Consider the following 27,333-nt stretch of genomic DNA (forward strand, 5'->3'; position numbering starts at 1 on the left):
ATAAAATTTCATTTATTTTTAATTAGGTAATATACATGAATTTACATTTTTAAGCTTTCCAAATAAAAATCTATCGTGAAAAATAGATTTATATGAAATTTTATAATTTTAATGGAGAGAAATAATGGATTTATATTTATCATATGATTTTAGCGTGGAAAATATATTTACCCAATACAAGAGACACTGGTCATAAATATCCATCCGATGATATAGTCTAATTATAAAATTTCACCTAATAAATCTTTTCAATAAGGAAATATTCGTAGATGTTTGGAGATTTCTCTGGTTAAGATTTGAAGAATGATGTTCCGGAAATATATTCACAGTTGTCATTTTAGGGTCTACGTTTCGAGTCACAAACAGGGCTCATCATCAGGACGAGAATGTGGATATATTTCCGGAACATCATTCTTCAAATTATTCGTATAGTATAGTTTTCCATGAGAAGATTAAATGATTCACTTACCTTAAAATTGTTGGAAATATGGTAGTCATTGTCAGTATCTTCATCAAGAAAATAAAAGGGAAATAAATTTGAATTTATAACTCCACATTTGCCCTAGTCGGCCCCAAGTTGGCTAGGCCCCTTTGGAGGCACCTATTCGACCCCCTTTGAAGACTATAAATACAAGAGCCCTCCTCCCCATTTGATCATCGAATCACCTCATGTATTATCTATGTTCTAGTGAAAAAGGAAGGAGGAGGAGGCTGAAAGTCTCAGGGAGGCTTGGCACTTGTTTCTGGTCAGAGGTTATGTTTTGTTTTTTCTGGATGTATTGATAAATTTTGAACTCCTTCTCTCATAAGGAAAGATTTCTGGGTTTTCCCCTTGTGGGTTTTAACTTTTGCCCTGGCCTCAGGCCTAATTTCTGTGTCTCTTGTCTCATGGTTATTTTCTACTGCTCTTCATGTTTATTCGTTGAAATTTTCTTCTGTATAACTGTTTAATGGTATTGAATGCTATATGGAACTAATGCTAACTGATAATTGGAAGTAGTTATCTGTTGAAGAAAATTGTTCTAGCTTGTTTGTCCTAGAAATATCAACAAAAATGGGCATTAAATACAATATCCGCCTCTCTTTATAAACCCTATGATAAATATCACATCCTTAAAGTTTTCCCTGACAGAAAGCAGAATCCTTAACTTGCTTATATCACTCTCAGACACCTCCAGACATTCAAGCAGAGCTCACAGAGGCTGAAATAGATATTGTGGGGGAGCACAGATGCTTAACCAACACAGACTTAGCAGAAGAAGTTGTAGCTTGGGTCCCTGACACTGGTCATACCCATGGCTGCCACAATCACTACATGCACGCAATGAATTTATACTGGCAGATAAAGACATTGTTGACAGAGTTTTACTGGGCAGAAATGAAGCAAAGGAAGAAATTATCCTTTAGCTTGATAAGCTGCAATTGTTTTTTGAAGTCCCTTTACCGTCACCTGCAATGATTGAAGACCATCTTGGCAAGAGTAAAGCGCCAATGGAAGTGGTCCCCTCAGACGCGTCTCCATCAGCATGACTTGGTGCTGTCTCTCTGGTTTTCTGCTCATCAGCATATCTTAATCACTAGGCTAAATAGTAAAGGTCCAAGGACCAAACACTTGATTATTTTTTATCTCTGTTTTCATCGTCCTGTATGGATGCTAAAGAATTTAAGATTTTGCCACTGATCTGGTTTCCCTAGTGGCAGATCAGGGTCAACCAAAACTATATTTTCTGTGCTCTTTTGATCAATCAATAGAAGTTTAATTTTACAAAAGAAAAAGAGGAACCACTGGACCATCATGATATCCATGATAGTTCATGTCATGGCCAAGCTTACATCCTCTGTTCTGGAGCCCTATGTATCCTGATTCCTATAGAATTTTTTAGCAAAGCATGTTTCAGTTGAAATTAACTCTAGCAATGATCACTTATCATTAAAAAAAGATCGATGATGGACTCAACCGGTGAGTGAAAATGATTCAGATACATGGAAATGTGCATACAAGATGTTGATTATTACATGCTTATATTGTCTGTATTCATTCAAAAGTGGCATTTTGAACCAAAAGCATATTTGCATTTTCAAATTTACCGTGCATATTTACTATTATTAGGTTTAGAAAGTGATCAAGAAATTATTTTATCTCCTTGGACCATCTTCGTGATATTCTGATTTTCACTTCACATTAAAGCCTGCATTGGTAATCAAGTCGGTAGACAATATTGTTACAAACTTGTACGCCTCTAAAATTATTGGTAGAGGTCAAATAACATGAGAAATAAAGTGTAATGATGATTTGTAAACATAAAAGTCATTACTGTTCAAAAACATAAAGCCACAAGTGCATACATTGTCCAAACTTTTCGAGTTGTTCATAAATCGGTATAAGGCCATAAGCAGTTGGAGCAACTATGCTGTATAAAAAAAAATAAAGGGAGCTCAACAAGGTAGCATATACCTGCATGTAGAGAACTTTTAGCATCCTCCACAGCTCGTTCAACAAGGTCAGGATCCAAAGAGGCAGATCCACTTGGCTCTTGGAGCTTCCTCTGCAGAAATTTTGCCAAAGCAACAGCCTTATTTGTTGCAACTGGCCCACCTGGATGAGCAACTCTTCACAGACCAAAGCACTTATGTTAATGGTCTTCCAGCTGCATTCATTTCAGTCTAGAGCAATATATGACAAAATGCAATATCTGTTCTTCGGACTGCCTCTATAAACAATATGCAATATGCACCTAACACCTGCCCATATCCAGCTTACATAGTTACTATAGTTGCGCAGTGATTAAGAAGAGGATCAGCAAAATCTTGTCAACAGCTAGAGTTACATACGGGATGACAGAAGGTACGAATGAGAAGTCTTATGAAAGTGAATTATGCAGTTCTTAGTGACATCATAAGCCGTTAAAGGACAAAGTATCAAGTCATGGTAGATGATCATCATGAGTATAGTAAAGCAGGCCTAATTAATAGAACCTTTAGATGAATGAATGTCTTAATAGCAGAAACAGGAGTTGCAGTCAATGATGTACAGTGTGGAAAACCAGATATCCTTGACTGAATTTTGTAGTGAATACTGGGACAGTCAAATATCTATATTTCTTTTATATGTAGTATTAACCATACCTTCAAACCGATATACCCAATGATCGGAGATCTGTACAGGGAACTCCATACACAGCATCACCCATACCCACATATCCAAAGAACTTTGGAAAATTCTCAGTATTATTCTTTTCTTTTAGTTTCATTAACTCCCAACGTGTAATGTAATCTCTCTTGAGGACCTTTCTGAAAATTTCATACACTTTCAAGAAGCACCCATCATAAGCCACCCCTCTAGAAGTGTATATTTGTTAAATTTGGACAACTAGGTCCAAACTCCATGTTCTGATGCTCAGATTAAGAGGCTAATATTTTTGTTGGATTCCTCTTTCTGAGAGGTGTAAAATCCATATAAAAATAGTCTTAATCCGATGAGCAGAACTTATATTTTGAATTTATTATTCTTAATAAATTATATGTGCAAAGGTCAGCCAGTTTTGTAATGTAGGCTCACATGCCCAACAGATGTGTCACACACCCTCGTTGATGGATATATATATATACAGGAAAAGTTGGAGAGAATTTGATCACAACACAACTCACATCTTCCTCTCTCATCCTTAAAAGTACGAGCTACCTGGAGGACGAATTTCAGCCACACGTGGGAAGGACGAAGAAGATTTTTCTGCTGCTAGGGTTTCGCAGAAGTTTGACCAGCGTTGACTTTGGTCAACGCTTGGTCCAAACAAGCTGAAAACTTGTGGGAGGCTCGATTTTTGAAGGCCATACTACCTGGCACAAAAATCGAGGTCAAAGGGTTGACCGTTTTGCTGCTGCGTTGACTTTTAGCTTGCTGCCCCTGCGTTGACTTTTCAGGACAGCGTTGACTTTTGTAGAACTGACTTGGGTTGACTCATCTACTGGTTGGAGGGTTGTTGTGACACATGCTGGGCTGGCTGACCAAAGGAGACTTTGCTGGTTGAAGCATCCTGTTGACCGCCGAAACAAACACATACATTTTTCTTGTTTCTGATTTGTCTTCTGTAAGATCTGCTTATATGTTCTATCTGCATTTTGCTTATCTACTTGTATGATTGCTGTGAGAAAAGTGAAATTGCTCTTAGCATAGAACATCTACAAAACTTTACATGGTATCAGAGCTGAGGTGAAGACAAACTCTATCTATAGCAATCATCATCGAAGGAAATGGATTCCTCTAAGCTTGAATTCAGGGAGAATGACAAGCTGACTGGAAGTGATAACTTCCATGCCTGGAAGATGTTATTAGATCTCAAATTAGAAGATCATGATCTCCTAGATCATGTGACAGGGAAGATTCAAGAACCTCCATCAAATGCCTCTGCTGTTGTTAAACACAAATATAAGAAGGGAGAAATTAGAGCAAAACTGCTGATCAGGGAATCCATAAATAAGAGTCTGGTTGCCTACATATCTGAACTAGGCACATCCAAGGAGATGTATGACAAACTGATACTTATGTTCCGAGTAAACAATGTGAACCAAGTGCTATTCCTTAAGAACAAGTTGAAGAATATGAAGAAGGGCCGAGACGAGTCTATTCAAACCTTCTTTATGAAGTTGACCGAAACCAGGAACAATCTGCTAGCTATTGGGGAGACAATAGCTGATCGTGAGATGGTTCTCACCGCACTTGGAGGACTTCCATATGAATGGCAAGTATTCACAACTACCATTCTCAACAATAATACCATCCCTAACTTTGATGAGCTTCTGTCTAGATGTATGCAAGAAGAAACAAGGATGAAGGAATTTGATAATGAAAGAAATACTGCCTATGTTGCTCATTCCCGAAAGAAGAACTCTGGTGGTTCCAAGGACAAAGGAAGGACTAAGACTCAAAAGAAGAAGGGAAAATGTTTCACCTGCCATAGGACTGGACACTATGCTAGAGAATGCCCCTTCCAGAAGAATTCTCCCGATAGTGACGACAACAACAACCGAAGGAATGGGAATCAAAGAAATGACAAATCCAAAGGAAAGAGGAAGGCTCACTTTGAAGGAAACCATCCACCTTCTAAAAGGACCAGAAATACCAGGTATGAGGAGTCTAATGTTGTTGATAAAAGAAATGAGTATATTCTAATATCTGCTCTCTCAGCTGCATCTCCGCCCGACACTATGGATGTCTGGCTAATCGATAGTGGTGCCTCAAGACACATCACCGGATTCAAGGAAGCACTTTCTGACATGGTTGAAAGGGATACTAATCTAGAAATTACCCTTGGGGATAATGCCACTTATCCTGTGAAAGGGACCGGGACTGTGACCCTCCACTTGTCTCAAGGACAAGTCCTCCATCTACAAGATGTACTCTATGTACCCAAATTGAAGAAGAACCTTGTGTCTGTATCTGCCATGGAAGACAAAGGATTCAATGTAACTTTCTCTGATGGAAAGGTACTCATGTGGAAGAAGAGCTTCAAGGAAGCTATCTCAATTGGTTTTAGAGTTGGTACACTCTACCAGGTTGGAGGGAGTCCGTTGGGAGCTATGACTTGTGATACTATCCATCAAACCGAACTATGGCATCGAAGATTTGGACACCTTCATTACAAGGCTCTTCCCGAAGCAAGGAAGGTGGTGACAGGGATGCCTGATTTTGGAAATAATCATAAAGGTGTATGTAAGGGCTGTGCTGAAGGAAAACATACAAGGGGACCTTTTCCCCTCAAGTGTCACAAAGACATCTGAGATATTGCAACTGGTCCATTCTGATCTTTCCGGTATGTTGCCTGTAACATCCCTGGGGGGATGTTCTTACTATATGACATTTACTGATGACTTCTCTCGCAAAACCTGGATATACTTCTTGAAGAAGAAGGATGAGGCTTTCATGTGGTTCCGTACCTTCAAAGCCTTGGTGGAAAATATGACCGGAAAGAAGATCAAGATTTTGAGGACTGACAATGGCACTGAATATGAGTCAAATGAGTTCAAAGACTTTTGCAGAGAAGCTGGCATTAAGAGGGAGACTACCACTGCATATACTCCTGAGCATAATGGTGTTGCTGAACGCAAGAATAGGACTATTGTGGAAGCTGCCCGTGCCATGCTATGTGACCAGGGTCTTCCAAAGTTTCTGTGGGGAGAAGCTGCAAATACTGCTGTGTACATTCAAAACCGATGCCCTCATTCCGCTTTGGACTCCAAAACTCCCGAAGAGGTTTTCTCTGGTAAGAAACCTGATGTCTCACATTTTAGAATTTTTGGATGTCCTGTCTATTTTCATGTGCCGAAAGAAAAGAGAAGTAAGCTGGATGCTACTGGGAAGAAAGGAATGTTTGTGGGCTACAGTGAGACTTCTAAGGCATATAGAGTCTATGTACCTGGTCAAAGGGAAGTAGAGATAAGCCATGATGTCACTTTTGACGAAGATGCTTCCCTGAAGAAAGTAGTAGATCTTCCTAGATCTGAAGAAAACCATGAAGAAAGACCTGGAAATCTGGAAGAACCCCAGGATGAGACTATGCCTGATGTTGAAGAGCCAATGGACCCTATTGATCCTTCCCCTTCTCTAGGAAAGAGGCCATCATGGCTCAGGGACACCCTCGAAGATGCTGAGGGTCATGCTGCCCCAAGGGGAACATTCCGAGAAAGCAAGAAGCCGTGTAGATACCAAGGGTATCTAGCTGCCATGAGTACTATTATACAATCTGAACCTGGATCTTTTGAAGAAGCCATCAAGCATCAAGTCTGGAAGGATGCTATGCATGGAGAATATGAGGCTATTATGAAGAATGATGTCTGGGATGTGGTCCCGAGACCGAAGGACAAATCTGTTGTCACCGCTAAATGGCTCTACAAGATTAAACATGGATTTGATGGGAGTGCTGAAAAGTTTAAGGCAAGATTTGTTGCCCGTGGCTTCTCTCAAAAGGAAGGAATTGACTATGACGATATATTTGCACCTGTGGCTCGATATACCACCATCCGATCCATCATAGCCCTTGCTGCTACGCAAGGATGGAGTCTTCATCAGATGGATGTCAAGACTGCTTTTCTGCATAGTGCAATAAAGGAAGAGGTGTATGTAGAACAACCTCTGGGATTTGAAGTTCAAGATCGAGACACTTATGTCTGCAGGTTGAAGAAAGCCCTCTATGGGTTAAAGCAAGCACCCAGAGCTTGGTATGAGAGAATGGATAGTTACTTGATGAAGCTGGGCTTCACTCGAAGCAATGCTGATCCAAACCTTTACTTTAAGGTTGAGGAAGGAAAGCCTCTCATTCTAGTGCTGTATGTGGACGACCTCTTCCTGACAGGTGATGACCCTCTCATTCATCAATGTAAGAGGGAGCTTGCTGCTGAGTTTGAGATGAAAGACCTAGGACTGATGCACTATTTCCTAGGCCTGGAGGTCTGGCAGAGACCTGGAGAGATTTTCCTTTCTCAAGGAAAGTATATTGTGAAGCTTCTGGAAAGATTTGGGATGGTGGACTGTAAGTCCGTGTCGACACCAATGGAACTCAACTTTAAGAAGTTGAGTGGCAGCGCTGCAGGGCCTATCTTGGCCAATCCTACTGAGTATCGTCAACTCATAGGAGCTTTGATGTTCTTAGTGAACACCCGTCCGGACATATGTTTTGCAGTGAATACTTTGAGTCAACAGATGGTTGAGCCTCATCATTTTCACTGGGTTGGTGCCAAGAATCTTTTGAGATATCTTCGGGGCACGATAAACCATGGGCTGAGATACACTGCCGGGAGTGTGATACTCCGGGGATATACTGATGCCGATTGGGCTGGCAGTGTGGTGGATCGTAAGAGCACATCTGGATGCTGTTTCAATCTTGGTTCTGCTTCGATCTCATGGATGAGCAGGAAGCAGAAGTCGGTGGCTTTGAGCACCGCGGAGGCCGAATACATTGCTGCTAGTATGGCCTGTTGTGAAGCAGTTTGGTTGAGGAAGCTCTTTAGTGAGCTGTTCCAACATGTGCTAGATACCACTGTAATACTCTGTGATAATCAGAGTGGGATTCGTATGACTGAGAATCCTGTGTTCCACGACCGATCCAAGCATATTGATATCAGGTACCACTTTATCCGGGATATGGTACAGTGAGGCGCCGTAAGGCTCGATCATATAGGAACTTATGAGCAGGTCGCGGATATTCTCACTAAGCCCCTGGGGAAGGTCAAGTTCCTAACCTTCTGTGAGAGTCTTGGTGTCGTGGAAAGACCCTATGATGTGGGTCCTGTTGGACGATGAGCTCTGGGAGCTCTGGGGGGCTTTGGGGATAGCTTCTCGGAGCTATAAGCACTCATAATGCTTCTACCCCACCCTTGTGATTATTGAGCTGGTTCGCCACTCATTTAATCTGTGCCCCGTATGCATCCTACCCATTGAGTTCAGGGCTCATGGGAAGTACCTCTCATTTAGCCAATGAGGTGTGGAAAAACTAGAGACTATTAGCAAAGACTGATGGACGCATCAGAGATTGCCGTACTCTCTATCTAGGATGGCATGGTCCAACCACTTGATCTGGGATCAAGATTTGTGAGGTCTAGGACCTCTGGACTGATTATGTCAGTGGGGGAATGATGTCTTCGTGACTGACCCACTTTTGTTCTGAAATAAAGAAGCCAGCAAAGCAAGTTTCGGCGGGATGACTCACGATGTTAATTGCACTAATAGATGGAGTTCTCCCTAGTTGAGAGGGAGTGTTAAATTTGGACAACTAGGTCCAAACTCCATGTTCTGATGCTCAGATTAAGAGGCTAATATTTTTGTTGGATTCCTCTTTCTGAGAGGTGTAAAATTCATATAAAAATAGTCTTAATCCGATGAGCAGAACTTATATTTTAAATTTATTATTCTTAATAAATTATATGTGCAAAGGTCAGCCAGTTTTGTAATGTAGGCTCACATGCCCAACAGATGTGTCACACACCCTCGTTGATGGATATATATATATACAGGAAAAGTTGGAGAGAATTTGATCACAACACAACTCACATCTTCCTCTCTCATCCTTAAAAGTACGAGCTACCTGGAGGACGAATTTCAGCCACACGTGGGAAGGACGAAGAAGATTTTTCTGCTGCTAGGGTTTCGCAGAAGTTTGACCAGCGTTGACTTTGGTCAACGCTTGGTCCAAACAAGCTGAAAACTTGTGGGAGGCTCGATTTTTGAAGGCCATACTACCTGGCACAAAAATCGAGGTCAAAGGGTTGACCGTTTTGCTGCTGCGTTGACTTTTAGCTTGCTGCCCCTGCGTTGACTTTTCAGGACAGCGTTGACTTTTGTAGAACTGACTTGGGTTGACTCATCTACTGGTTGGAGGGTTGTTGTGACACATGCTGGGCTCGCTGACCAAAGGAGACTTTGCTAGTTGAAGCATCCTGTTGACCGCCGAAACAAACACATACATTTTTCTTGTTTCTGATTTGTCTTCTGTAAGATCTGCTTATATGTTCTATCTGCATTTTGCTTATCTACTTGTATGATTGCTGTGAGAAAAGTGAAATTGCTCTTAGCATAGAACATCTACAAAACTTTACAATATTGAAAGGAAAATAATTGTCAAAATCGCTACCAATGTTTCTAAATTATGGCACTGAATATCTGTCTAATGACCTGGATAAACTCCAGGACTGATGGACTTATAATGCAGTTATATTTTGCACTCATAATTGAATCAGTGCAATTATTATATTCATAAACTCCTTGACATGCATAATAGAATGCACTTGCTTGTCAAATGGCAGCTGATGATCACTGTCACTATCAATTCACAGTCAAATACCCTGGTGTAACAAATAAAATATGTATAAATAATGTAAACAATAATAATCATAAATAATGATTAGTTAAACTAGTAATTAGGTTGAAGAGGCATGTTTGATAGGACATGACTCTTCACGAAGAGACACTTGCGTGGTATATAAGCAAGCCTCTCGTTCTCATTGTAATCATCATTCTCATTCTTATTCACACATTTAATATATAATATTTGTATCCTCATGGATATCATGATATTCCAAGTCTTTTGGAGTAATTAATCTGTAGAAGGAACTTTGTTCACTTCATTTGGTATCAGAGCAATCGATCCTTTGGCATCTTCACCGCTGCATAGAGCCACACTCTTCGATCCAGGCCCTTGGCCATCAAGATCTCGTCAACATTGTTGTCGTCAAGTTGAAGCGTTTCACTGCAAAAAGTTGGAGTTTCTCCATATCGCTAATCAGGCCTTTGGCCATTATCAAAAAAAAAAAACAAACAAACAAAAACAAAAACAAAGATAATAGAAACAAAAACAACTACAAACTTACCATGACTAGCAACATTCCCGACAAAGTACCAATCACAGTAGCCGGCTATCACCATCTACTGCCATCACCCACGACTTGCGACAACCATCCAGCAGCCGGCTATCCATCGTCTTTCTGCCTTGTTGTCCCAAAACAAAACAAAACAAAACAAAAAAAACACTATTCTTCGCCTCTGCTACACACGCATCTCCGTCATGCTGCTCCAGTAATTTCTGTCACGCTGATCCCTGTTCACCGACTTCCAAATCCCATCAAAAAAATATCCAATCACAAGCCACCATCCACTGCCTAGACTAACCATTGCTAGCTAAATCCACCCCCACCATCCATTGTTTCCTACATCATTGCAGTCGTTGGATCATTTCCATCCTCTACTGCAAATATACCCACCTCCATCTTCGACTGCCATCAATGCAAACAAATATCATCAACTAGACAATTTTATAAAACTAAAGTTGGTGAAGATTACACACCATTGAAATCGTCATTGAATTTGAAGGCAAATTCACAATTTTTCCACACATATTTCATTTCGTCCACAACGGTGATCTCTTTGTATAGTCGTGGAACGACACATCCAATTGTGACTGGTCGAGGTAAATTTAGTAAACCAAAAAAAAAGGTTATCGTGCATAAGAATAGTCTAATTCTCAAGAGTCATTCAAAGATCAAAATGTTGTTTGCACAAAATGTTACAAATCTTTTACCTTAGTCGAACCTCTAAGTGATGCAGATAAACAATTAATAGCAAGAAAAATGAGAGAATTAATGGCAAGATATAAGGAAATGAAGAAAACAGAATCCACATTTCAAGCTGAAAGCCCATCATCAATTCTACCAAACGATATAACCCAGTGTACCAAAAAATTGCAGCAAAAAAATCAAGAGAATGGGAAAATAGCTAAACTTCAACAAAACAAGAAAGCGTTAGAACACGAACATAAAAATCTTGTGGATATGCATTACAAAGAAATAATGAAAAAGGACGAAGAAATTTCTCGTCTCAAGGACCACGTCGAAAAATTACTAGCGCAAGTAAAGAAGACTAAGGTCACAAAAAAAGAACTCAAGAAGCACTTATCAGAACAAAAAGAGGAAACCTTGCATTTAAAGAACCTTAATAAAAATTTATTAGAACAAATCAGAGATCTAAAAGATGAAAAACTTAAAATCCAAAACACCGAAAATAATATTGATGAATCAAAAACCAAAGAACTTTTACGTCTAAGAAACCATAATAAAAGTCTACTTGCTCAAATTAAGAAACTTAACGATGATAAGAAGGCATTAAAAGATAAGTTAGAACAATTCACTCAAGAAGAAGTATCGAAATCTGCAATCGCAAAAGTTCTAGTTGAAAATAAGGGAACAAATACCGATCCAATGAATATGACTACTCAAGAAGACAAGTCAATTGAAGAAACGACACACTTAAATGTTGCAGTAAAAACAATGAATGTTCCATAACCAACTCAACAACATCTTCGCCAGAAGAAAATATAAAAATTGCCACATGCCCAATAAGGGAAAATCAAACCAAAAAAGTTCCCTATCGGCATCCGAATCACGAGATTAGACGAATCAACCATGCTACATATCTGAACCATTCAGAACCGAAACAACAAACTGATGTTCCAGATAATAGTGATGTAACCTCAATCCAGTCTTATGCTAACAAGTCGTTACAAAATTCCAGTGATCAGAATACTATACAGAAGATTAATCTAGGATGGTCTGATCCCTTCTCAATGCGACAATTTTGTTTGTCACTTAGAAGATCATATCAGCTTATATCGACGAAGATGATTGTGCCAAGAGAGAAAGTCATTTGAAGCCAAAAAAGAGATCAAGCCTTTTTATCGACAAGCTTTGAGGACAAAGCTTTTTGAGGAAGGAGGCAATGTAACGAATAAAATATATATAAATAATGTAAACAATAATAATCATAAATAATGATTAGTTAAACTAGTAATTAGGTTGAAGAGGCATGTTTGATAGGACATGACTCTTCATGAAGAGACATTTGCGTGGTATATAAGCAAGCCTCTCGTTCTCATTGTAATCATCATTCTCATTCTTATTCACACATTCAATATATAATATTTGTATCCTTGTGGATATCTTGATATTCCAAGTCTTTTGGGTAATTAATCTGTAGAAGGAACTTTGTTCACTTCACCTGGTATGCATTACAAAGTGCATCAGCTTGCTAATCACAGATAGATCTTGACCTCTAATCCTTAACATTCAATTTCCCTACATGCATTAGAAAATATATTTCCGTGTTAAAAGCCCAAGCGCAAATTTTCCACAACTCTACAACATGTGGAAAAAGATTCCAAATAGTCATCCCATCATCCCATGTATTTGACTGTTAGAAGTTTCCCATATTGTCGGGTCAACTAAAACAATTGCATCAACTTAACTACTTGAAAATTGTTCCAAAAGCTCAGTTAACCATAAAATGAATAGGATACATGGCATAACCAAATACCAAACATAAGCATTACCCCTTCTTCCTGCAACCAGAAATCTCTTCCTCCAACACATAGAGAGCTGATAAACCTTGTGCACACATTTATCTATGTAACTAGAATGACAACATATTCAAAAAAAAAAGGATGACCTAAGAAAGTGCATTGAAAGAGCTATGCATGTAACAATAAAAAATACAAAGTCAAGTCAAACATTAATAGCTATATGAGGGTAATAAACATCAAAATAATGATCTGTAAACATTACCACTTGCAGAACTTTATGTGAACCATTTTTCCAGACAATAGATACCTCCAGCTGGCCACACCCAACGTGAAACTGCAACATCCTACATAATGGCCACTAGACATGTACAGGGATATAGAGAGACTTTTAGGATACCTAGATTGTTTCAGTCAAATTCTGGCCAAAATTAACACTGGACTTAGTCTCAACAATTGCAAGATCTTGGCAGAGGTGGTAAGTGTGGTGTGGTAGGGGGTCATCTTTAACCCCAAAGAAACAAAAAAAAAACAACATTTGCATGGGGGATTGGGATCTCGGCCAAGAATGAGACAAAAGCATTGATCCTCTACAAAACCATTTCAATCTTAAAAGACAAAGGGGTCCAAAGAGTAATAGTGGTGGGGACTTAGCACTAATCATAAGATCACTAAACCACAAAAGCCCTTCGAAGAACTTTAATGAAGTTTAATCTTTATAGCCTTCTGCAAAGGATCTTATTTAAGGTCTTGTTAATGACCAAATTGTATGTACGTGATAAACGCCCCGATCCACAACGCATAATCTGACAGGAACCTTTTAGGAAGGTCACCCACTAGCACCTCGACAACCTGTTCTCTTGCTTTAGGCCAACTCTCCTCCAACTCAAGGGGGGCTTCCCTACTAGGATCACTAAGGCATAGTCAATTAGGCACAAGGAGATGCCATTGGTAGCCTCAAGGAAACATATTTCTTGAATATTTTTAGGGGTTTTTTGACAAAAAGGGGGAAAAGGTGATGGAGGGATATGAAGATCAATGTCAATATCCTATTAGGGATATGGAGTCAAGAGGAATCAAATGGCAAGATGAGATTAAGAAGAAAACCCTCTGAATTCGGTTATCCGGTGCTTGTGGAATCTGGATTAGGTTGGAACCTCACGACTAAATTAACCCCTCAGCGAATCAACAAAAATCATGAAGTCGTGGCCCCACCAAAAGGGATCCCTCCAAGGGGAAATCCTTCAACCACAAGATCGACTATGGCATGAAATAGTGTGAAAAACTCTTACTAAGGAACTTTGGAGTATGTCCTAGCAAGGAGGATTAAACTTACCCTAAACCAACAAAGGGCAGCATGTGAAAAGAGCCTCTAGACATCCTCCCTCCAAGTGACAAAGTTTCCCTTCAAATGGATTGACATGTGTAGCCTTATGTAGTCCTAAACAATCGCATTAATGCCTTTAATGATGTACAAGAAATAACCAACAAAGAATAGCTTCTAAGTCAAAAAGATTCACCACATAACAACAAAATTCCTCCAATAAATATATTTCCATTAAGCTCAAAGGAGAGGAGTGCTCTCACAATCCAACCATGAGTACAATTAAGGAAGCTCTCTCTATTTAAAGAGTGAGATCTACCTTCCTTTACAATAAAATATTATTATTTGATTTAATTCCTTAGATCTAGCCTAAGAAAACTAAATCTAATTAACTCTTAAAATCAAGTAAACTGTCACAACATAAAAACAACGTAGTCAAGCCACATGTACAATGATTTGATGAGTAAATGCCCTCAAAAGGGGGGTTGGTCCACAAAAGAAGAGACAAATGGTCAAAAGTTGATGTAGATTGTCCATGGTTGATCCTCAAAGCATGGTGAAGTATCTTCCTGGTTGGAAAATCAGGAGACTTATGTATTATAGATGATTTTCATTAACTTGATAATTACTTGTGATATGTGTTGGCCTTTTATTACTTTATTAGATCTTGTTCATCAAGCAATTACCAAAACAATGAAGATCACAAGACAAAGTACACAAGATATAGGCTCCAAGCTAGGACAAAACCCCTCCAAGGGGAAAACCCAAAAAAAATGTTTCTTTTCTTCTTTAGAATCTGCTTTACAAAGAGACCTCCAAGACCCAAAGACCAAAGTCAACAACCCTACCAAGCACCAAGTTAGCCCCCAGCAAGATCTTCTCCAAGGCAGCTTCCAAACTTCAACCTACTGCAATTTCGTCCCAGAATTTTGGCCCTGATACTGCTTCTCAGAATTTCGGCCTCTTGCAACTATAGCTTCACAAAAACCCTAACTTCAAATGTGTGGAGAAAGAGAGAGAGAGATTTAGCCTAAGAAACTTCGATTCTTCCTTCTTTTCGTCGTCCTTCTAGCTCTTCTTCTCCTTCATTAATGCAAATCGAACTTGTCTTGGATGCGTGTCTCAAACGAGGTCGAGCTCCTTGTATTTATAGTCGCCTTCTTAAGGGGTCGAATAGCCCTCACTTAGGCCGACTTGATCATTCTTCCTTCTTTTCCTCATCCTTCTAGCTCTTCTTCTCCTTCACTATTACAGATCAAACATGTCTTGGATGAGTGTCTCAAATGAGGTCGAGCTCCTTATATTTATAGCCGCCTTCTTGAAAGGTCGAATAGCCCTTCCTCAAGCCGACTTGGTCTTGGGATACAAAATGGCTTCTTCTTGATAAAATAAATATCTTTCTTTATTGTAATGAGTCCAAATGGGACTATGACACATGACCAATATTATTCTTTAACGTAGAAAGGCCTAGAAAACCTAAAAGCACGAAGACCATGCTTTTGATTCAAACTTGAGTATGAAACCCATACTCCAAAATAAAATATAATTTCTCTTTCTTTCATATTCTTTCTTTATAAAGAATATACAATGTCATGATTACAATTAGGTCATTATGAAGACTGAACCTAGTTACAAATTTCAACACTCCCTCTTAACTAGGGAGGTATTCATAATCCCATTACATGGTACAAGGAATCTCAATCTTGAAGCATTCTCTTAAGACGAGTTGGATTGATAAGCCATCTTTATTATAAATAGCATTGTCCTTGAAGGCCTTAACTAGACAATCTCATCCTTAATCGAGAGCATTATGCTGGGAGGCTTTATGTGAGCTGCCACAGTACCTTTAAGGCACATACCCCATATGGATGTTCATCGGGTATGTCCTTTTAGGACTAATCTTATCTTGGATTTCCAATCCTAAATCCTCAAAGAATATTGGTCCTCTTCGACTACTCTTATTTTGGATGCCCCACCTCATCCTCAAAGAGTATCGATCAACAACTTTTTTTCTTGGATTCTACAATCCATAAGAAGTCCCAATCTCAAATGCTTATCCAATCCTCTGGACTCCATTCTTTCTTTATGGCCTTCACTAAGACTTATGGCTAGTAGTCCTAGTCTAGTGCATGACCCATAAAGACAAGAACTATCCAACATCACTTCCTCTCAATTAGGGAGGAGATGTCCACCAAACCAAGCTTAACTCTCAGGTACTCAAGCTTCTTGTTTGGCAACGCTTTGGTCAGTATGTTTGCCACTTGTTCATTTGTAGGTAGATAGTGCAGCTCCACGACCCCATCTCGTACCAAGCTTTTGACGTAGTGGTACTTATTATTTGTATGCTTTATCCTAGCATGAAACATTGGGTCTTTCGTCAATCTTATGCAAATTTCATTATCACAATGTATCTGTGTAGGGCTAAGTGGTCCTTCAAACAACTCTGATAAAAACTTCCTAAGCCAAATTGCTTCCCGAGACCATGGAAGACCCTAGGATGAAGCATCCACTTGATGTGCTTCTTCCATTTGTCCCACTGCCACCCCAATCTGAATCTGTATATCCCATGAGTTGGATTTCATTACTAGTATACCAGAGGCAGTGATGTATGGTTCCACGCAAATATCTCAAGATATGCTTGGTTGTAATCCAATGATCATGTTTTGGCTCCACTTACTAAGGACATTCACTGCAAAACAAATGTTCAGTCTTGTATTTACCAAATACATCAAGGACCCAATCAACTGTTTGTAGCAAGTAGGATCCACTGGACTAGACTCTGAACTCCTCAACTTCTTTAAATTGGTAATCATAGGAGTCATCATAGGCTTGCTATCCATCATGCCAAATTTCTGAAGTATCTTGATCACATATTTACCTTGACCAAGATATATCTCACATGGCTTCTGCCATACTTCTAGTCCCAAGTAATAATGCATAATCCCAAGATCATATCGAACTCGGTTGCTAACTACTTCTTGCATTCTTGAATATGATGTTCTACACCTGTGACTAGTAGATCATCCATATACAAGAGTATGATAACTAGTTCACCCTAGACCACCTTGATATATAGGTTAGGATCGATCTATAGTACTCTTGGTGAAACCAAGTCTTAGTAGGTATGCATCATTCTTGCATACCAGGCTTTAGGTGCTTGCTTTAAGCCATATAGAGCTTTCTTCAACCTACAGACATGAGTACCCCCTCTGATTTATTTCAAATCCTTGAGGTTGCTCAATGTAAACCTCCTCATCAATGGTCCCATTCAAGAAAGTTGTCTTGACATGTTCCATCCCATAGTAGCAGCCAACGAAACAAGTGATCTTATTGTTGTATATCTAGCTGTGGGAGTAAAGGTTTCCTCATAATCAATCCCTTTTTCTGTGAGAAGCCTCTTGCTACCACAAACCTTGCTTTGTATTTATCAATGCTTCCATCTGCAATGTGCTTTATCTTGTAAATCCATTTTGAAATGAATATAGATTTGTCACTTGCCCTAGGGACAATCTCCCAGACATCATTCTTCATTATGGATTGGTACTCTTCTTGCATAGCATCCCTCCACTCTTGATGTTTAGTTGCATCTTCATAAGAGGAAGGTTTTGCTTCAATAAGCTTTCTCATATATGCAACATACCCAAAATACTTCTTTGGTCTTTTACTTTCCCTGAAGGTCCTTGATGCCATATGTCCTTCTACTTCTTGTAGAGTAGTTCTCAACCAAGCAGACCTCTTTCGATTTTCTGGAATAATTACTTGTTGTATAGGCTCACTAGGACCTTCAACATCTTCTTGAGTAGATGTCTGATCTTGACCATCATTGTCCCTTGAGATATCCTCAAAGATAGGTATCTCTTCCTCTTTCGATTTTCTGGAATAATTACTTGTTGTATAGGCTCACTAGGACCTTCAACATCTTCTTGAGTAGATGTCTGATCTTGACCATCATTGTCCCTTGAGATATCCTCAAAGATAGGTATCTCTTCATCAGAGTCAACCGGAACATCCTTTGATTTCTTGTAAGCTATGCTCTCGTCTCTCGTCAAGGATGACATCCCTGCTTACTTCAATTCGACGATCCTTCTTAATATATATTTTAAACACCTTTGATGAAGCACTATACCCAACAAAGATGCCCTTTAGATGAGTAGGATCCAGCTTCTTTTTCTTGTCCTTGGGAATATGAATATACACAGGACACCCAAATATTCAAAGATGATCCACACTTGGCTTCTTTCCTATAAATGCTTCTTCGGAGGCCATGTTGTTGAGGATCTTGTGAGGACTTCAGTTCTGCAAGTAAACAGTTGTCATGCATGCCTCTCCCAATAGGAATTGAGGGAGATATTGATCATGTGGCATGACCCTCACACGTTCTTCAATCGTTCTATTCTTTCTTTCAGCCACGCAATACTGTTATGGATTATAAGAAAAGATAAGCTCCCTCTTGATCCCTGCTTCCTTGCAGAAAGCTATCAGTTCTTTGGAGATGTATTCTCCACCATTGTCTGACCTTAGAGTCTTGATCTTTCTCTCGATTTAGGTTCTCCACTTCATTCTTGAATTCCTGAAACTTTCTGAATACCTCATCCTTGTTCTTGAGAAGGTATAACGAAATTTTCCTTGAGAAATCATCCATGAAGGTTACATAAAATTGATGCCCACCAAGAGACTTAACTGCCATAAGTCCACATCTAAATGTATGAGATCTAAAACTTCCTTAGATTTGGTATCACTTCTTGCAAATGATTTATTCACATTCTTGCCTAGAGCACATCCCTTACAAGTCTCTTCATGTTCTTCCTTCAATTCAGGGATGTGATTGACCATTTGACTTAGAGATGCAAAAATATTATAATGAAAGTGTTCGTACCAGTGTTGTAGGAATCGTCCCACCGCCCAAAGATCCAGAGGCAGATCCGCGTCCCGTATGGATCCGCCACTGATCCTTTGGTGAAACCGTGGATCGGAAAATCGAATCCGCGGTTCCGCCTTTTTTTGGCGATTCCTGGAAAATTGGATCTGTGAGGGCTCGATTTGGGGTCCTACTACCCGATCCACGGATCCAGAAAGGAGCAGGTGCGGATCTGTGGAGGTTCGAGCGTGTATCCACCACGGATCGCAAGCGGAACTGAAAGAAGGGGGACGGTTCACACGGTTCTACAGGGCTTTTTTGTCTTTTTTTTTGGAAATTTCGAACTGTTATGTGAGGAACTACACTTTCCGAATACTCCCAAGGTGCCTTTTGATGCTCCCTAGACGCTTCCTAGATGCTCCCTAATGGTAATGTTCAATTTTTAAAGTAAAAGTGGCATTCTCCTTTGTCTTTCATTTCCATCCTTTTACTTAAATTTTTAGCATTACCATGAAATGACTCAGGGTATTTGAGAGTGGTTCCAACCTCATTAGACTTCATATGGAGAAAAAAGAATTTCATATCCCATTCAAAATTCAGCAGACTTAACAATTTTCATGATCAATGGGATTGTAGCGTTTCATTGGATTATATCATGTATGAGGGTAGGAGATTGGCATTTAATCAAGTGCACCAAGCCCTAACCCCAGTGTTGGTGTTATTGATTGTTGAACTCCTTCGCCATGGCCTTAGCAATTATGTACCCTTCACTCAAGTCAAAATCATTGATCAGGCATGTTAAGCTTTCTCTACCATATTATAAGGCTTGGATTAAGTTGTTTGATCAAAATTAGGCAATGTTGACTAAAATCCCTATGGAGTTGAAGTAGAGGAAAAGGCTAGACAAGAAGAGGAATCTAGATTGTAGATGGTTGATGCTGGAATAATTAATCATTGATGTACAATGGATGCCATATCTATCTTGATTTATGTAAAAATATGCATGTTTTCATGTCTTCTACAACTAATTTGGTATTTTGTATGTTTTTTTAATATAAATGCAACAAAATATTAAAAAAATATATATATATATATAGTAGACGCTTCGCTTCCTAGATTTTTGGGAAATGATGCTTCCGCATCCCCGCTTCATGCAACGTTGGTCCGTACCTTCCATGCCATAGTTTGGAAGGACTCATATCCAAGTGGACTAGAGCATGAAATAGAGGTGTGAAAACTTTATATAATGTCCCCTCACGAATCCCAATCACCCTAGCATGCCCTTACCCCAAACCAGAATCTTGCCATCAACAAAAGCAACTCTATCACCCTTGTCCTCTAGATAAGAAATAGAAATTCAGTTTTTCTTCAAACCTGGAACACATAAAATATTGTTGAGGTGAATGCTTCAACCAGACTCGAGCTCCAATGAAGTAGATCCAATGCCATTCACTGGGTAGCGCTTCTTATCTCTAAGTTCAATTGAGTGAGAGGAGTATCCTTTTGATAGGGTTTGAAGTTGATTGCATTCTCTTGTCATATGTTTGGAGGCACCACTGTCAAGAACTCATACATTCTCGTCGTTGAAAGTGTCAGATAAAGCAGAGAACAAACTTCCATTTATTACTCTCTTCGCAATCTTGGAGATGATCTTCAATATGCAATCCTTGATGGATGTAGTGAGGTTCCCAAGAAACTTGAAACCCTTCCTTATAACCCTTGCTATAGTGCCAACTAAGATGCAATCTTCAATCTCCTCCTTGCACCTTAGCTCTCAAACCATGTTGGGAAATCAGGGGACTTATATATTATAGATGATTTTCCTTAACTTGATAATTACTTGTGATATGTGTTGGTCTTTTATTACGTTATTAGATCTTGTTCATCAAGCAATTACCAAAACAATGAAGATCACAACAAGACAAAGTACACAAGATATAGGCTCCAAGCCTGGGAAAAACCCCTCTAAGGGGAAAACGTAGAAAAATGTTTCTCTTCTTCTTTAGAATCTACTTTACAAAGAGACTTCCAAGACCCAAAGACCAAAGCCAACAACCCTGCCAAGCATCAAGTCAGCCCCCAGCAAGATCTTCTCCAAGGCAGCTTCCAAACTTCGACCTATAGCAATTTCGGCCCTGCGATTGCTTCTCATAATTTCGGCCTCCTACAGCTGCAACTTCACAAAAACCCTAACTTCGCACATGTGGAGAGAGAGAGAGATTCAACCCAAGAAACTTCGATTCTTCCTTCTTTTCCTCGTCCTTCTAGCTCTTCTCCTTCGCTATTGCAGATCGAACTTGTCTTGAATGAGTGTCTCAAATTAGGTTGAGCTCCTTGTATTTATAGCCTTCTTGAGGGGTTAAATAGCCTCCCTTAGGCCGACTTGATCTGCTCTTTGGGCTGACTTGGTTTTGGGATACAAAATGACTTCTTCTTGATAAAATAAACATCTTTCTTTATTGCAATGAGTCCAAATGGGACTATGACACATGACCAATATTATTCTTTATCCTAGAAAAACCTAGAAAACCTAAAAGCATAGACATGCTTTTGACTCAAACTTGAGTATGAAACCCATAATCCAAAATAACATATAATTTCTCTTTCTTTTATTTTCTTTCTTTATAAAGAATATACAATGTCATGATTACAATTAGGTCATTATGAAAACCGAACCTAGTTACAATTCGCAACATTCCCCAGTCAAAGGGCTCCAACATTCCTCCTTTTCTAGTGCAACAACCTCATGAAAACTCCATCAATGGGGCTGCATCATCTTGATAGCTCCCAAAATCATGTCAAATAATGACCGAAAGACTCCAAATCATGTCCCAAGGAAGGCCCATGACCATGCCTTGGGTCAAGGCACTCCATGAAGCAAGGGAGATGTCCATATAAGTCAAAATTTTGGTCATTAAACCCCCACTAAGCCAAGTGACATCAAAACAAAATAAACTTGATCTTCATTTCAGCTCATCATTCTCCAAGATGTTTTGTCCAATCCATACCCATATCATTCCAAGGGTCTCAAGAGTGTGGTGCATCATCCTTCCAAGTCGCCAAAAGCGACAAGTAAACCCCACGACTGCCATGTGTAAAATCAGCCCTCAAAATAAGTACAAATCAGCTCATAAAGTGACAAATATGATAACTTTCAAGGATCTCCAACATGGAACGCGTTGGAGACATCCAAGTGTCCATGAATAACTCAAAAACTGCCTTGAGAGGTGTAATTAATGCCTCAATATACATGAAGTTCCTTGAACAAGGTGAATTGCCTTGGAAAACATGAAAGTGCCCAAAAGTCAAAAATTAGAATGCAACCAAATCATAAAGGAGGGCTAGGCCACACCATAAACTCCTCTATTTATCAAACATTTTACTATGGGTACCCTTGCTAGTAGGAGGGTCAACATGTCCAAGACTTTGAGGGAATTAAGTTCTTTCATGTCTTATAAGGGAAAAACAAGCTTGCCGACGAGCAAGCAAACAAGGGATTTAGGTTGCTAAAGGGGATGTATGATTTAAATTGGGGCATTACCACCTTATCTCCACCATGACATTTTTGAACATAAAGACAAGCCCCTCTCATTCGAACATGTGTCATACCATGCAAAGTTGACGAGATTGAAAATTATTACACTAGCATAAGCCTCCTCTTCCCTTCCTAAAGTCAATGGCACCAATTATTAAGAATGGTGTGATCGCAATGATAAGGGATGCATGTGCATTTATGTGTCCTACAATTTGGGCATGGAACGAATTACTTGCCATCACTCCAAACCATGGTTCCTTCAATGCAAGTAACAAATGTGTGGGCATATTTGCTTTTGAATTAAGAATCACTCTGGACAATATACCTTTGCTTCAAATCTTCCAATCCAAATTGTGGCTCCTCCAAGCACAAATGAAGGTTGGGTGTTATTTGGGTTGGAGTTGAGAATAGGCTTGAAGTTTTTGTTCTAGACTACAACTCTATAATGAAGGATTAACTCCTTGTGAATCATGAATAATATGATGGATTTGTAATAATGTAGACCAATCATAGAACTCTATGGAAGAATCAAAGATGAAAAGAAAAAAGAGAAGTTAGGGATGAAGATGTCTTAAGAGATTTGTGGAAAGATTATTGTGCAGATAGTTATGCATTTGGTTGAACTAAACATCTAATCATTTCATAGTTGTTATGGTCAAGTATTGTTATATAAAGGGACCAATTGTGCAATATAAAAAACACATGAGAATGATTTAATTTTATAAAATTCCCCCCTTCAGGGGCTTCTTGAGTATCAACTCCCTGTGTCCCTTGCTTCATATATGGTTGTGTATATTTGTTGTTGACTAGCGAAGCCAACAATTAGTATCAGAGCTCAAGGTGAGAGATCGTGAGAGGTTGTGGAGTAGTGAACTACTATTAGGCATGTTGATTATAGCGCAACCAGTAAATACAATGAGACACTATGTGAGTGATAGAGCCATAATTATCCAAGTGTCTAAGCACGTTCAAAAAAGGGGCCACCAAGTAAGCCATGCCATTCTATTGACATCAAAGCAAGATGAAGAGCCAAGTTAAGGTATTCAAGAGGATTTTCTTGAGAATAGATTGTGAAATGTAGTGTGTCGCTTCAATTGTAATAAGAGTTATGTGCATTTCACAATTAAAGTAATAAGATTAAGAATATGCCAACGAGGAATATGAAAAAATAACAATCATAGAATCACATGTACAGGGCCAAGTGACTGGACATTGATGGCATCAAAGTCATGAGGAAGGCACATACATTTTCATTAAGGAAGCCCACAGATCAAGACAATCCCATGCCTCATTTCTCAATGACTATAAGCATTCATCACCATTAGATTTCTCGTCTTCAAATCTTCAAAGCATTGCAAATGTTAAGAAGGGTTTGAACTATAAATCTGGTTCCATATTTGATCAAATAACTCTTGTCAAGAAAAATCATGAGCCAACAAATTACAAAACTAGGAGACTTCACTCTTTATTTCTTTTCCTGGATACAAAATTATTAGAGCTAGATCAAATCTAAAAGAAGAAGGACTAGGGGCTCATGAACCAAAGACGGGCCTAGTATTTATTGTTGGAATCATTTTTTTTATTGTGGAAATCAAAGATATTGTTGAAAGAACGATTGCCAAATATTGATTGTAGGTGTTCATATTAGTCAAAGTCCAACTCAAGTGCAGACTCAATTGCATTCACCACGAAGAGAGGCATCAAGCCATCAAGAGTGCAACAGTGAAAATAAAATGACAAGTATACATTTTTTTATTTGCTTTATCACACGCAGAAAAGTACCAAAGATAGCTACTTTGTGGAAACATGATAAAACAAATGAGAGAGAAAGCTACCAATGTTGAAAGGAATGCTTGTAATGGGTTACATTGTAATCTTTATTAATATCAAGAAAAGTTAATTTCAAGTCAACTCCAAGTGTCAATGGAGAGTTCTTAGCATTTGTAAGGTCATTGAAACTTGAAAGTCAAAAGTTAGTTTTATAAGATGTTAAGATACATGACATAAGAAGTTATTGATGTAAAATATCAATGTTAGATTGAGTCAAAGCCCCCACTTTGAAGCAAAGTTGAAGTCAAGCGAATGTCAAAGGCAAATTAAAGTCATGGAGTGTGTAGAAGGTTTGCATGTTGTTGTAAAGAGTCAAAGTCGAGATGAAATCTATTGATGTAAAGAGCCAATGTAAATTGAAAGTCAAGCCCAAGTGTGGGTCAAAAGATCCTAGTTATATAAAGTTTTTGCAAAACCATAGTCATAGTCAAATGTCAAGTCAAGTTTGAATTACTCAAATCATGATATTGGTGTGTCAATTAAATTTGTCAATCTAGTGTCGTAGGTGTCTTGTTGGATGGAGATGTCACTCCACCAAGAAACATACTTTTTAAGCATGTAATTTTATAGGAATGAAGAAGATAAAGAAAGAAGCAGAAATTGAGAGATGGTGCAGCCAAAGAATATGAAAGAAGGCGTAGACTCCAAGTCAGAAGAAGATGATAGAGGAAATACAAGCAAAGATGAAAGTTTAAGAAGATGAACTCATGGGCATGAACAAATGAAGAAAAAATAAAGTAAGAGAAGACAAGGTCAGTGAAACAGTTTGAAGAAAAGAAAGCAAAATAATGAAGCAACGGAAGAGGGGTGCAGGAAAAGGGAGAAGAAGAATGAAGCAAAAGCAAAAGAAAGAAGAAACACAATGGAAATGTGGGAAATAAGAAGCAAGGTAAGAAAAAATTAGTATTATGTGTTCAAAAGTGAGATGCAAAAGTAGTGAATCCATGCAAAATGACATCCCTAAGAAGTTTAATGGTCCTTCTTGAGTAATGTTTTTAATAGTGGAAAGAAAATGGTCTTGGTAATATGACTATATAAGGGCAAGCTTAGCCTGAAAAGAAATTTTGAAATTTTATGCACCTGAGTCAATGTTGATGGTTGTATGGTTTGTGGTCAATCGACACCACTTGAAAATTGTAGCAATTGAGGGTAAGTCGATGTAAAACCCAAAGGATGTAATGGTTGAGAGTAACCCAAGAAAACCTAGAGTGTGGTTACGGTGAAACCAAAGAAAACCCAAAATGATAATTGATGATGATGCAGGGGGAACGAAAATGTTTGTGATTAAAGAATGGTTGTTGAGCTATGTACAAGAAAAACTTTCCTAGAGAACCGACAGATACAATAGTTGGCAACTTATGTATTTCAATGGATTATAATTTATTTTTATATGGATTCCAACAAACACAATGTTTATGTTTTGTAGACAAATACAACAATTGGCGACCCATGTATTCTGATGGATAGTACTTTTTTTATATGGACTTCACCAAACACAATGTTTATGTTTTACAAGTACAAGATGAAAATTGAAAAGAAGAGAAAAGACCAAAGACAAAGATTGCAAAAGATAGAAGATGAAGACAAAGAGCATCGAAGACAAAGATCACATAAGATGACGATGTAATTGGAGCAGTTGAAAAGAGAAAGATAAATGATTGGATCATGAATACTCGTTAAGTAGGAGTATGACTTTGAAGGATTAACTACTTCCTGTGAATCATGAATAATATGATGGATTTGTAATAATGTAGACCAAGCATAGCAGTCTGCGAAAGAGTAAAAGATGAGAAGAAAAGATAGAAGTTAGGGGTGAAGATCACTTGAGAGATTACTGGAGAAATTATTGTGAAGATAGTTATGAATTTGGTTGAATTATGAGTCGTAATGACATAGTTGTTATGGTCATCTATTGTTATATAAAGGGATCATGTGTACAATAGAAATACACATGGAAATGGTTTAATTTAATAAAAAATTCCCCTTCAAGGGTTTCATGAGATTGAACTCCCTGTGTCCCTTCCATCAGACATGGTTGTGTATATTTTTGCTGACTGGTGAGGTCAACACATTACGAGTGGGGGGGAAAGCTAGGCAGTTTGTCACTTTGTTGGGTGTTATGCCTTCAAGGAAGTTGGCAAGAAGGGTGGCTTGAATGGCAAATTGCGACTACAACGACAATTGTTGCATTATGTGTAAAATCAACAAGGTGGAGCAAGCAGTAAAGAAATGTGAAAGGAAACAATAGAAGCACAGTGCCACATAATGAATTGAACCTTTTGCTAGGCAAAAAGGAAAGATGAACTTGAAAGGCACATCCAAAAGGAAAAGTGTGCTAGGGACACTTGGGTAGTTGACACAACAAAATGCATTCTGGAAATCCAAGAATGGCATAAGGATGTGGAAGCATTCATGGCAATTTGTTGCAGCAAGCACTCGGATCTCAAAACTGAGCAGTTGAGATTTTGTAACTACTGGTTGGAAAAATTGTGACCCATCTTGGTCTTCCTCCAAAAGTAATTTCATCCCCCCCCCCACCCAATGGAACCCTCCCTCCATGTTCATTCCTTGAACTCAAAAGGCAACAAGGTCATGTTGTGCTCTCAAAACCTAGAACTAGTGGATGGCACGCATGAGGTCAACCCTACTTCCAAATTTGAGGAAGATAAATGTTTGAATGATATTGGAACTGAGCCATGAGAGAACACGCAAGTTGAAGCTCATCATGGTGGAAACTGATAACTTTCTTTTAAACTTTTTTATATATTTTGTCATGTTATGTTTTTGCTTAATCAATATGTAACTCCGGTAAACCTCCCAAGCCCTCAAAGGCTAGAATAGGGAAGATAGACCTTCTGGAAAAATGGATTAGCAAGTCTACATTCTGGGCATTCGGCCATGGCCACCCCTAATCCTTTTTGTATTACAAAGCTGTCCAGACTCCAAATCA

The 27,333-nt window shown here is 38.8% G+C and overlaps 1 protein-coding gene across 1 annotated transcript in view; it reads right to left on the reverse strand.

Moving 5' to 3' along the window:
- Positions 1-27,333, reverse strand: part of LOC149200380 (E3 ubiquitin-protein ligase) — a 51,405-nt gene that overhangs the window by 19,681 nt on the left and 4,391 nt on the right. Inside the window, 1 exon segment of the mRNA XM_089402706.1 lies at positions 2,456-2,610. Within this exon segment, the coding sequence (XP_089258832.1) occupies positions 2,456-2,610 (155 nt within the window).

The sequence above is a fragment of the Pinus tabuliformis genome, chromosome 2_1, assembly GCF_031772625.1.
Source record: "Pinus tabuliformis cultivar Carrire ecotype Pingquan chromosome 2_1, CPIR1, whole genome shotgun sequence".
Lineage (NCBI taxonomy): Eukaryota > Viridiplantae > Streptophyta > Pinopsida > Pinales > Pinaceae > Pinus > Pinus tabuliformis.